The sequence below is a fragment of the Eublepharis macularius genome, chromosome 3 (genome assembly GCF_028583425.1).
Source record: "Eublepharis macularius isolate TG4126 chromosome 3, MPM_Emac_v1.0, whole genome shotgun sequence".
In the NCBI taxonomy this organism is placed as follows: Eukaryota; Metazoa; Chordata; class Lepidosauria; order Squamata; family Eublepharidae; genus Eublepharis; species Eublepharis macularius.
The window spans coordinates 183355953-183369454 of NC_072792.1; the positions used below are offsets into that span (position 1 = coordinate 183355953).

The window sequence follows — 13502 nt, forward strand, 5'->3', positions numbered from 1 at the left end:
CCATGTTAGGTCCCCCCATCCTCCCATAAGAAAGCGAAAGAGCAGCATATTGTTAGCATGCTGCTGCTGATCTTTCTTCATTATTTCCTATGGGGAAAAAATGAAGAGGCAGGCTTCCTTTGCCAGGGGTGGCATTTTGCATGCAAAATGCCCCCCAGCCCTCAGGGGCCCTTCTCCCACCCCTCCTCCCACCCCCCACCAAGGCTCAGCCTGCTCCCACTTGGGGGGGCCATTTCATCCCTTCCAAAGTACAAGTAGGCAAAGCATTATGACACATTACACCAGCAGTCCCCCACACAGTAAAATTAAAACAAAACTCACTTAACATCAGAGAATCACAAAGCATGATTCCTGTCAAAAACACTTTATTTCTTGAACAGCTTTAGGTTACACAGCAGGGGGGAACACGAAAGGGCATGGCAGCACTATCTTACACAAAAATAACACAACTCACTTAACATCAGAGAATCACAAAACACAATTCCTGTCAAAAACACTTTATTTCTTGAACAGCTTTAGGTTACACAGCAGGGGGGAACACCAAAGGGCATGGCAGCACTATCTTACACAAAAATAACACAACTCACTTAACATCAGAGAATCACAAAAACACAATTCCTGGCAAAAACACTTTTGTTTCGGCATTCTTTCGGCATTCTGAATGCCGAAACGCACATCCCTATTCCCCACTCCTTCGCTTGAAGCCATTTGGGTGACCTTGGGCCAGTCACAGCTTCTCGGAGCTCTCTCAACCTCACCCACCTCACAGGGTGATTATTGTTGTGGGGATAATAATGACATAGTTTGTAAACCGCTCTGAGTGGGCGTATATAAATCGAATGTTGTTGTTGTTGTTGTTGGGATGTACAAGTCATCTGTTGATCTTGGCCCTGCATCTATGGTTGACCATTTTTCATATATTGTGGAAGGTAAAAGTCAGGCTGCTTTGTTTGCCCGAGGTGCATGAGCACACGTGAGTCTGCAGTCATATGCTCAAGCCCCAGTGAAGGGAATGGGGCCAGCGCAAGAACCTGTCCTCACTTTGTCCCATTTTTTCCAATTGGGTTTGAGTAAGAGAACTTCTCATTCAGACTGATCGATGAGAGGAGACTGTCTTTTGGATTTCCCCGTTCAAGCGCTGAAATATCTTGATCCATCCCTGAACAGCAACCTATTTATTGTGTGTGTGTGTGTGTGGGGGGGGATCAACGTTAAACTGTTTTTTAAAAAATTAATTCCCCCCCAAAATTGGCACATTCCCCTTGTCTCCTCCCATGTCGTTCAGCCTGCCAAGAGGTATCCCAGTTCCTGAAGGAAGAGCCCAGAAAGATCTAGGGAAGATATTCCGTTTTCTGAGAGCGCCACTATATATCTCCACAGCAGCCGTAGTCTCTCTCTCGGTGCCTCTCCTCATATCATGGTCACTCGGTTCTTGATATAAACGTGGTACGGGTCGCTCTGCTTATCAAATTCCTTCCGGGATCTGGTGTATCCCAAGATCAAACTCCCAACTGTTATAGCAAAGAGAATCATCACGAAGAGAATGTACATGTAGGCATAGCTCTCGTCCTCTTCATTTCTGTGTTTTGGTTCCTGGGCGCATGGATCAGTGTGGTAGAATGTCTGGTTCAGAGCCCTCACCACCGAGTCGAGGCGGCTGAACCAGGAGTCCGTCAGGTTTGCTGCCAACATTGTCTTTGCCAGGAGACACTGTTGCTGGTGAAAAGACAAAAAGAAACACAATTTTGGAACAGTTTTAAGGGGGTAGCCACAGGGCCGGATCTAGGGTTGTCGGCGCCCAGGGCAACCCTAATCCGACTGTCCTGCGCACGCGCGCAAGCGCTCCCAGCACTGCGTGATGATGTCATCACGCAGGGGCGGAGCAGTGGAGGCAGCGTGCGGGGCTGGGAAGCCACCCGTGCCAGTCGCCTTCCCGCAGTCGAATGGCGCGGGCAGCCTCGCAGCCTCCGTGCTGCCTTTTGCCTGCCCCACAGGACAGGGGGCGGCCGGCAAGCAAAGCAGGGCATGCGAATGGCACGGGCGGCCACACTGCCTTCTGCCTTCTGCCTGCCCTGCAAGCCAGCCACCCCTTGTCCTGCGGAGCAGGTGAAAGGCATCATGGGGGGCTGCGAGGCTGCCTGTGCTGCCACCTGTGTGCTCCGGCAGCTGACAGCCGCTCCCAGCGCCCCCTACCTGATGGCGCTGGGGACAGACTACCCTCCCTGCCCGCCCCCCTCCGATCTGGCCCTCGGTAGCCATGTTGGTCTGCAGTAGAACCGCAGGAACTGAGTCCAGCGGCACTTTAGAGACCCACAAGATTTTCAGTGTGTAAGCTTTCGGGAGTTACAGCTCCCTTTGTCTCTCTAAAGCTTACACCCTGAAAATCTTGTGGGTCTCTAAAGTGCCGCTGGACTCAATTCCTGAAATTTCAGAAGAGCTGGGTCCCCAGAGTTCTTATTAGACAGTCTAACTATGCTACCAATGTGAACTGGTTTAACCATAGCACTGCTTCTTCCAAAAGGAAGCAATTTTGTAAAGGTGCTGAAAACCCTCCGTTGGAGACACCTAAACCCCATTGCAGAACTACAGTTCTATGAACTACACAACTGAGCTAGGAAGTTCGCCCCACGGTATTCTCAAGGTTAAGAGCTCACTCCCTTCTTGACTCATGCACGCATTCTTCAACGGATGGTTAACTCCGTTCCAAAGCCGGAAAACACACAAGGGGGAACGAATGCTCCGTCATTGGTCTGCGGCATTTGATCTGTTCGGCCTCTCCCGTGCTCACATGCAATACATCCACCTGATGCTGAAGTCCTCTACTCAAGAGAACAGCCCCTACCGTCACTTCTAAAAGCACCCCACATACAGACGGACATTCCAGGCTGAAAGTAACTCTCTGGCAACATTGGTTCAGATCAGAGAATCCTCAACCAACAGTGGCAAGACCACAACCCCTATTGTGCCGTTATTACAAATGGAAGATGTGTCTCTCAAAATCCCCAGGACTTTGTGCTGCCAAGCGACCTCCAGGTGATCTCCTATAAAACATCATAATTAGGGTAATTACCAGAGTTGCACCAGCCACAACAGGCGTGCTTGGCAGGAGCATGAAGTCCCGTGCCAGCCCTTGAACTTGAAACTATTACGGTCAGGATTCACACTCCCTTCTGTTTCGCCGTGAAATGCTTTGATTTGATGTCAAGCCCCCCGTAAAGCTTCCTGGCAGTCTCAGGGTTTGGTTAAGGATAAAATGGAGGAAGGGAGAGAATCACGGATGTTGGCCTGAGCTCTTCAGAGGGAGGGCAGAATAAAAAACAACAGATTAAGCCATCAGTTTCCACTTTAAAATGGTCTGAAGGATCCGGAACAGACCTTGGAGAGCAGCTGTCAATCAGAGTAGATAATGCAGGCTTAGACCAACCTGTATTTGGATCCTGTCTAAGAGCCAAGCTACAAGTGACGCCTGACACAGGTTGGACACTTGTCAGCTTCCTTCAAGTTTTGATGGGAAATGTAGGCGTCCTGGTCTTGCAGCTTGGCTCTCCATTTAATTGAAGTTTACAGAGTGGCAGTCTATGGAAGGGAGAACATGTGGTTGGGAGGGGATTGCAGGCATCGGGCTCTCACCGGGCGCCCCCCTTCCCCTGCACTGCATGTGTGAGTGTGGGTTTCTGTAAACTTCAATTAAATGGAAAGCCAAGCTGTAAGACCAGGATGCCTACATTTCCCATCAAAACTTGAGGGAAGCTGACAAGTGTCCAACCTGTCTCAGGTGTCACTTGTAGCTTGGCTCTAAGGCTGCTTCATATGTTTGTTTTGGTTTGCACTTTGGATGTGCTCAGAGGGAAGCCTTGCGAAGCCAGGGGACAAACTCGCAAGCCATTCAGGTAACTGTAGTCAAAGTTTTATATAGTTTCGGGTAGCTGTGTTGGTCTCAGTAGAACAGCAAGATTTGTACCATGATCTGTACCATGAGAACTGGAAGCTTGCTCTATTCATTTAAGAAAGAGAAAATCATGTGCTGAAGAGTCACAACTAAGGCCATTTCCCAATGTCCTTAAAGGGACAGCCCACTCACCGAACGCTGCAAGCTTTTCTCTTTCACTCCACACATCTCTGATTTCAAAATGGTAGCAGGCTGTTTGGCTTCCGTTTTGTCAGTGCCTTTTCAAGGACCATGGGAAAAAGTGGCAAAAAAACAGAAGCCGAACAGCTTGCTACTGTTCTGAAATCAGAGACGTGTGGAGTGAAGGGGGAAAGCTGGCGGAATTCCGTGAGTGAGCTGTGCCTTTATGGACGTGTGGAAATGGCCTCCGTCTCCTTCACCGGGAATGCAACAGGAGGGATTTGTTCCTTTGCAGCCCCATAGCTGAGCTCACGCAAGGACCGCAGAGGGCTTTGCAAACACGAACAAATGCGGCTTCCTTGCTTGTGTTTCAAGACAGACAGATGATAACCCCGGAGCTTGAGGGAAGCACTAAGTTCAAACAGGACAAGCAGTTGGTTTGAGGCTGCACTTTAGCATCCGTCGGTATCAGCTCAGGGCCAATCACCTCGATGGATAATCAGCATCAAATCCTTCAACCTCTGCTGGCAGCCTCCTGTGGGCTCTAGCACAGGTTCGCAATGGCATGATTTCTGCTCCTATCAAAAGGGAGACAGATGTCACAGTCCATGCCTCCATGCCAGCTGACTAGCCGAAGCCCCACGCAAACAGCTGCTCCCGTGGCAGGCCTCACCCAAGAGAATCCAGACTGCTTTCATGAATGTAAAAACCAGGTCCCCGGGGGCTAGTTACAAAGGGCTTAAGCAACTTGACTGGCCAGCGCTTGTCTTTCTAATGTCTCAGAACTTCTGCCTGAGATTCCGGCACACAAGACACACCTCCCTGTGGCAGAAGGCATCCAGAGATGACGGCGCGTGGGCTGAACGCAGCATGCAGGGCGGAAACCGTGCCTTTGGAAAAGAAGGACTGGCACTTTTTTTTTAAAAGAAATTTTATTGGGTGAGTAAAAATTAATATTTCAGATTTTCAATTAAAAACCTCACTTCCATATTCTCCCACCCTTTCCCCTCCCCCCTTAATCTAAGACTTCCAACAGTTTTCCAACCCGCTGTCTGAATCTACTACTTATATCCCCTTTTCTATTCTTAACTATCTTAACACACTAGTAAAATAGATAATATATATTAGATTGAACAAAACCTAACATCAAACTATCAGTTACATTATGTTTCTAACTTATCTCCTCTCTTCTCTTGTAAAGATTAGGATCTCCTCCTTTCTGCAAAATTAATAGTTATCTAACAACCACAATTGTCCCTTAACGTCCCACTTCTTTTCCAAATACTGTTTCAGTTTACCCCCGTCATTAAGAAATTCCTCTGGATTCTGTTCTCTCAACTTTCTCGTCATTTTATCCATTTCTGCCACGTACAGCAGTTTTTGGATCCAATTTTCAACAGATGGTACTTCTTGCGTCTTCCACTTCTGAAAGGAAGGACTGTCACTGAAGACATTTTAATCCACGTATTGTGTGCATTTAATCACTTAATTAAATTTGCATAAATTTGCATCGGTGACCAAAGGGAATGTATCCTCCCCATTCCGCTCAGCAAAGCTGGATGCTTTCCTCCAGCCGAGGGAGGATCCCTTCACTTTCGGGGGATAAGGCCAGAAATTCTGAAGGGGGGAGGGGTCCCAGCGCAGAGCCTGTTTTGCATGCAGAAGGTTGTAGGTTGAATCCCCGGCGTCCCCAGTTAATGATTGTAGGTGCCAAGAGTTAAGAAAGACCACCCTCTGCTGCAGACCGCAGCCTGATATGACATTACTGAGCTAGGGGGAGAAGATGCATCCTATTTTTAGCATGATAAAGGAAGGCACCACCTCCGCAATGCCTCCTGCAAGGTCGTCTCTTCTCGGAAGGCACTTGCCTCCCATCTCTATGTCGGTACAATAAAAACAACCGGCGCTTTTGCATTTTTGAATGACAGATACCTTTTAAATTTGACGTTCAATGAAATGTTGCAAGGCCTGTTAAAGAGAGCCAAGAATGACCCCAGCATTGCTAAGTCCCTCTTCGACACAGTTGCCCTGCATTCTTCCAAAAACCACCCACGGGAAACAGCGCAGGGCTCTTTCATTTCTTGCCGTATCAGCCCCATTCTCCAGCAAACACCCTTTATTTCCTGATCCCGTCTTATCAAAACACCTCCTCTACATTTTGTGAATGCCCCTATTGTTTGGTGTCCAACTGGAGACAAGCCAGAATACCTGAGCTCTCCAACAACCAGCAGTGCAATCCTAAAAAGAGTTATTCCAGTCTAAGCCCACCGATTCGAATGGGCTTAGATTGAAGTAACCGGGTTTAGGATTGCACTGTAAGTCGCCAAGCAAGAAGCCAGGCTGCCCTCGACCTGCCAGACGTCTTACGCCACCCTCCCTTCTACAATGCCCTGGGCCATAAACAAGAAATCATTTCCTTGCTTGTTTTGGGTGCGTGGCAGAAACATGATCTTCCCCGAGCCGAGCCTCTTCCCACGTGAATACCACTGCTTTTTTCCAGAAGATCAGATTCCACTGGGCTCTTTGAAGTCGACGGGCTGGTGTGAACAGCCCACTGCACAACTTGGGGGAGGAGAAGTCATTCCTATACGGCAGTACTGGTGTGCGAAGTCTTCCCTCTGTCCCACTTTATCTCATCCACAGTCCGTGAACACCCTCTTTCCTCGGAGAGCAAGATTCAAGTCCAGCGGCACCTCAAAGACCACCATCATTTTCAGCATACAAGCTTTTGAGAGTCAGAGCTCCTTTCTGCAGATACCGATGAAGGGAGCTTTGACTCACCGAAGCTCAAACCCTGGAAACCCTGTTGGTCTTTAAGGTGCTGCTGGAGTCTAATCTTGCTCTAGACCAACACAGCTACTCACCTGAATCCATGTCCTGGGTCATCGCATGACCAGAGAGACCACCCAATGCACCGGAACATCCCCTAAATTATGGGTGTTCTCCCAGCCTAAGGGTCAGTCAGCCTGCTTTGCAGGGATCTGAGTTGGACACCCACTCTTCCTAGGGGAGCCCCCTCCGAGACCCTCCGAGTTACCCCAGAGTCCCTTCTAGTCATTCAAGACTATGATCATGCACAAACATTGCACCCGCCCACCCTCCGAGACCCTCTGAGTTACCCCAGAATTCCTTCTAGTCATCCGAGACTATGACCATGCACAAACATTGCACCCGACCACCCTCCAAGACCCTCTGAGTTACCCCAGAATTCCTTCTAGTCATCCGAGACTATGACCATGCACAAACATTACACCAGAGCCCCCTCCAAGACCCTCTGAGTTACCCCAGAATTCCTTCTAGTCATCCAAGACTATGACCATGCACAAACATTGCACCCGACCACCCTCCAAGACCCTGAGTTACCCCAGAATTCTTTCTAGTCATCCAAGACTATGATCATGCACAAACATTACACCTGAGCCCCCTCCAAGACCCTCTGAGTTACCCCAGAATTCCTTCGAGTGATCCAAGACTATGATCATGCACAAACATTGCACCCGAGCACCCTCCAAGACCCTCTGAGTTACCCCAGAATTCTTTCTAGTCATCCAAGACTATGATCATGCACAAACATTACACCCGAGCCCCCTCCAAGACCCTCTGAGTTACCCCAGAATTCCTTCGAGTGATCCAAGACTATGATCATGCACAAACATTGCACCCGAGCACCCTCCAAGACCCTCTGAGTTACCCCAGAATCCCTTCTTCTAACCCAGGCACCCTCTAAGACAATGCAAAGGGGCAGTGGAGGCACCTCTCAGACTGTACAAGGTAGCAGCATCGCTCGCGGTGGCAAAAGCTCTGCAGCTGCCTCCTGTCTGACTTCGAAATCTGGGAACTGCATGGATCCAATCAGCCTCTTTCCTCCCATGCCCTCTTATCTTGGTTATTTACACAAGTGAATTAATTGCATATTTCAAGGGCCAACAGTGGCATTGTGTGTTTTTCCTGATTTGTTCAAACAGAGCTCTCCTGTTTCATTCCATCGGTGGCATGAGGGATATGCTCAGGTTTCGCATGTTTCAGCTGGGCATTTGCAAGCTCCCTCAGGGCCCTTTATGGGACAGCAGAAGTCACGCTTGCCTTAAGGGAGACCAGAGAAGCTCCTATGTCTTTAAGAGTTATAGCAAAGGGAACTTGAGCAGGCAGTTTTTTCTCACTTCGAAATATCCAGCTGCTCCAACAAACTTCCCTTTGCTCTAAACCTACTTGCATCTGATGAAGAGAGCTGTGCCTCTCGAAAGCTTATGCTACAATAAAGTTGGTTAGTCTTAAAGGTGCTACTGGACTCTTTGCTATTTTGCGATAAACTTACTGAAGCCATCGCAGCCTCCGTCTCTGGGCACCCAATGCTATAATCGACAACAGATTTCTAACTCCTGCATTCTTCACACAGCAAAGTTAAGATTCCTCCAATCTCTGTCCTGTTGCATTGCTTATTAGTTGTCTTGTCCTGTGGTTTGTATCGGCTTACTTTGTGTAATCTGCCTTGAGTCACGATAGTAGTGGAGGATGAGACTCAATGCAGGTTTCCACATCCATACAGCAGTTAAAAAGTAAATGGCTGTTAAAAAATAAAAGAGAGACCAAATGGCCTCTGAATGTCTCCAAGGGGGGAGTAAAGGCTCCCCCCTCCCCCCTCAAGCTGTTTCCCCGTGTCAGAATAGCAAGGAGGGAGTTTTTCACCCATTTTCACCGCTCCATGTGCTGTGCAGCTGCAGGAAAGTTGAGTAAAAACCTGCACATCTAGCTTGGCCCTGGGAAAGGCGGACTCTAAGCATGCAAACTGCTTTCGTGGTTAATCTCTTTCAATAATGGGGCTGAAGAGCCACCTCAAGTGGAATTTTTAGCACCCTCGCTCACAATTCCCAGGAGTTGGTGCTGTGCCGTGAGAGTTAAACTGGTATAAATTATTTTTAAATATTTTTTTAATTTAAATTATGCTTAATAAACAGTTACAAATATAATAAAGATAGATATTGTACAATGATATCAAATAAGTCTTCTATTACAGATGTTAAAGGTAGTTAGCATACAATAATATTATTAGTTTTATTTCCAATGTTTGCTACCTATAAAAAAATAGTTAAATAAATGAGTAAATTTTTTCTTAAGCGTTATCCAAAGGCCTGCCATTATTACTGAAAAAAGGATTGTCATCGTGCCAGATCTTCAGTAGATTGGTTATCAAAAATGATATATAAAAAAGAAAAGAAACAATGATTTGTAACCATTATTCAAACACTTAATAACCTGCTTAACTAATCCCTCCTTCCCTTCCCCCCTCCCTCTCTTAACTCTATTCCTTCTTAAAAGAAAAACTTTGATTTGTAGCTTTTATTAGAACTCTTATTAACTAAGATAATCCCTTCCTTCATTCCCCCCTCCCACACTTAACCCTAATCCCCCTCTTTTTTCAATGATATTAATACCTAGATCGGTTAAATAATGAATATTTTACAGACTGATAAATAAACTATGGTGTAAATTATTCTAAACAGTTCCCTGTAGCCTAAGTGATACACCCTATAGACTATTGGTATCTAAATCTATACCAAATTTAAAGAACTGTAAAAAAAAATTAATGGGAGCCCCATACGAGCTCCACTCCCTCCCCCCAATACCTCTACTCCTATATGATTTTTAAAGATTATACGGTCATAACATATTTACATGATATTAACTGGTATAAAATTGATGGAAGTTTGTAGTGGGACAGAAACCCTGGCTCAGATAAAGAACAAAATAACGTGCCTCTTCAGCTCCCTCTGGTGGACTGTTCCTTGAATCAGAATTATATAATCCACACTATGCAGCGATTAGCCTCCAGCCAACTAAATCTTCTGTGTAACCTGAAAGTTTGCATATCCTGCTCGAGCCCAATGTTATCACATAATCAGTAAGCAAGACTTCTGTGGAAGGGATCTCTGACCCTTGAAAGCTTACACTCTGAAAATCTTGCTGGTCTCGAAGGTGCCACTGGACTCCAATCCTGCTGTTTTACTGCCGGCCGACACGGCTACCCACCTAAACGAGACTTCTGCAGGTTGGCGACAGTGTAGCAAAATTCAACCGGTGGGGGACATCGCAGTGGGTTTTGATAAACAGCAGACAGGTGCACCAGGGCAACAGAATATGGCTCCACTGGGGCCAAGTGTCAGCAGGGAACAGGTGGAGCCTTTGACTCACCTCTTAGGAATTGCAATCCACTGGGATTCCGGCAGGGAGTTTTCCCGAGCCTAAGGGCGTGACTTCCTTCTGCTCGGGTGCCTCTTGTGCTGAAAATTAAACATTGCATCAAAAGCGCACCACAAAATCCAGCCCTACAGGCAACAAGTGTTTCGACTACAACCCTGAGATCTTTTGGAGGGTGGAAGGGAAACACTTACTGCAAAAGCCACCAAGTACGACAGGAGAGAAAACAACTGTCGGAATCCACTCACAGAGTAATACAGAATCAGTCATAGGAAAGAAGGAAGAAGTGACCGCTTCCAAAATCACTCAACTGGACAGAATATCTGGAATGCAAGCAAGAGCAGCCTCCCATTGAGATGTGAATGCCTGGAGATAAAAAGCAGAAACGTGCCTCCTCCAGACTTAAAAATAAAATAAAATCCAATGTTAAAAACTGGAGAACTGGGGAGTCTCCTATGAAGTATTTTCTTTTTTTACAATGAATGAAATGCCTCCAAAGGTTTTGCTTACTCAGACGGTGCAGAAAGAAGATTGCATTGCTTATTAGTTGTCTCATCCTGTTTTTTGTATCGGCTTACTTTGTGTAATCCGCAGGGTCAGGCTTGGTTGGTAATTGGATGGGAGACCTCCAAAAAGACCAGGATCGCTATACAGAGGCAGGCAATGGCAGATCACCTGTTAGTCTCTTGCCAAGATCCAGAGGAGTTAGCCATGTTAGTCTGTAGTAGCAAAATCAAAAATAGTCCAGTAGCACCTTTAAGACTAACCAATTTTATTGTAGCATAAGCTTTCGAGAATCACAGTTCTCTTCGTCAGATGCATGGAGGGCAGAAGGAAACTGGTCAAATATAGAGGAGGGGAGGGGGGAGGGGGGAGGAGAGGGGGGATGTAAACAACTCCTTTGATATGGAGAAGCAAACAGCTCCTTTTGATGTGGGGATCAGTTTGTTTATGTAAAGGTTCAAAGGAGTTTTCTTGCCAAGAAAACCCCACCAGGGGTCACCATAGGTCAGCTAGGACTTGAGGGTAGGATTTCATTCATTTCATTTCAAGCATATATTGAAATGTGACTAGTTTTGTCCACAAATAATGTATTATAATGAGAATGAAGAAAAATTCAGTGTTTTCAACGTTCAACTCTTTATTCAAAAAGGGTGCTTGTCCCCCTGTGAAGCCATGAAGCTGGGTAGTCCAAATCATAAACTTCTTTTTATTTGCTACCAAATCTATGCTTTCTAATTCCAACTTTTGTTTTTTCCCACCTCTTAAATAACAAACGGAACCAAACTAAACGTTACAGCCTCCTGAGTCCTGCCCCTGGATGCTGCCCCTTTCTAGAGGTGAACTTGGGCCCGATCCGGATTGGGCCCACAGCACGGGGGGGGGCAGACCATCTTGACCCCCCCCGCCCTTTTTCAAGCGCTGAAACAGATGCAAGGGAGGATGCGCGTGCTAAGAGCATGCAACGCAACTGACTGCTGCTCTCTTTTGCCAGGGTACGCTCGCAATTTTGCTTGTGCACAAGGAAAGCCCTTATCCTTTTGCAATAGGACAATGTCATATATGCTATTAGAGGCGCATTTTATGTTGCTAAAGCAGTAGATGAAGTTTAGGCTGCAGAAGGAGGTACCTGCATGTCATTTCAGTTTCCCACAAATTTCTATCTGGGGGGGGGGTGTTTCCCCCCCTCTGGCTTGCAAACTTGACACCTCTAGTCTCCCACCCTCCCGGGTCTGGTCTCCCTCTCGCCCCCCCCCCCGGTCCCAACCCTCCCCATGCACGCCTATTCCAAGCGGGCCGGCCCGGGGATTCACGCCCCCGCCCCCCAACGGGCTGTCCCTTCTTTCCAGGGCCCCCTCTAGGACGCCCCCCGGCGCCTCTCCTTCCAGCCGGAGGAGAACTCGTGTACCCTCCCCCTCCCCCCGGGAGCGTGCAGAAGTCCCTGCGGGCTCGACCGGCGCCTGGTGCCCTCCAGCCTCCCCGGAACCGGCTCGCTCTCTGCACGCGCTCAGAGGCACCAGAGCGCGGCTTTCGCGCATACAAAACGAGCCTGCCCTTCCGCCGCCCCCGGGGCGCGCTTGCACGTGTGCATGGGCGACCCGCGTGCATGAGCCGTGCCGGCTCCCGCGCGCCTCTCCCGCGCTCACCTCGCCTGCAGCACCGCCGGGCGCCCCGTCCGCAGCTCCTGCTGGCCCGGCGCTTCGCTTGCTGCACCGAGCGTGGCCGGGGCGGGCCTGCCCTGCGGGGCGGGCCAACCTGCCCTGCCCTGCCCTGCCCTGCCCGCTCTTCACTGTCGAGCAGAGCAGGTTGGTCTGAAGGGGGCAACGGAAAAAGGTGCCAATTTCGGGACCCCCGCAAGGCGTGGCTTCGTCTGGAAGTCGGGTTGCCACCTCCAGGTAGGGCCTGGAGATCTTCCGGAATTACAAGAGCTCCCCAAACTGCAGAGATCAATTCCCATGGAGGAAATGGCTGGTTTGGAGGGTAAACTCTAAGGCATTACACCCCGTTGAGGTCTCTCCTCTCTCCAAACCCTGCCCTCCCCAGGCTCTGCCCTCAAATCTCCAGGAATTTTCCATCCTGGAGTTGGCAACCCTATTTGGACCTATTTGAAGACAGGAGCTTTGACTCCAGAGCTTTCACCCTGAAAATCTGGCTAGTCTCTAAGGTGCCACTGGACTGGTATCCTGCTCTTCTGTTTGGACCATCCACTTTTGAGAAGGAGTCCACGCCTGGAAGGGCAAGAGGTCCATCTGTGGTTCACTCTGAACAAGAAAACACAGATGGAGACTGCAGGAACAGAGGCAGTATACCAGAGGCTGGTGACAAAGCTTCAAACTCCCCCCCCCCCCCCGGGGAATGCTGCAGTCCCACGAGCTTAAACATTTGCACCCTTCCAGTGCAACAAGGACCGCCAAGGTCTCCGCCACCATAGCCAACTGCCACTCTCTGTGCTGCGCAAAATGGCACTGCAGCAACATTGCTCACAAGCTCGGCAGGCAAGGCTAGTGCCATGTGCAGTGGGCGCTTGCAAGCAGCTTACTAGCCTGCGAGGAGGGACAGTGGCTCTTCCTGCCAGTTCACACATGGGGAGCTGAGGCAGGGAGTGACCCTGTCTATGGGCGGAGATAGAGAGACATTCCATGTGTGGTAGAAACCACATAAACGCAGTGGGGGTGGGAATGCCTCCGGATGTGGTGTTTGCATGTTCCAGGCATTGGCAGTTCCTGTGTTTACTCAC

General features: G+C 48.5%; 1 protein-coding gene across 3 annotated transcripts; it reads right to left on the reverse strand.

The window, feature by feature from the left end:
- Positions 1-386: 386 nt before the first annotated feature.
- LOC129325479 (potassium voltage-gated channel subfamily E member 3-like) lies at positions 387-12490 on the reverse strand. Of its 3 annotated transcripts, XR_008596633.1 has the most exons (4): positions 12412-12439; positions 10843-10983; positions 10259-10347; positions 1707-1716 (listed from the first exon to the last, which is right to left on the reverse strand). XR_008596633.1 is itself a non-coding variant. In XM_054973149.1 (2 exons), exon 2 carries the CDS (start codon positions 1690-1692, stop codon positions 1411-1413), a length of 282 nt encoding a protein of 93 aa, XP_054829124.1. In that variant the 5' UTR covers positions 1693-1716; positions 12412-12490; the 3' UTR covers positions 387-1410. The 3 variants fall into 3 exon arrangements, 1 of the variants encoding a protein (XP_054829124.1); XR_008596632.1 differs by lacking the exon at positions 10843-10983 and having other exon boundaries at positions 12412-12489; XM_054973149.1 differs by lacking the exons at positions 10259-10347; positions 10843-10983 and having other exon boundaries at positions 387-1716; positions 12412-12490.
- Between the last annotated feature and the right edge of the window lie 1012 nt (positions 12491-13502).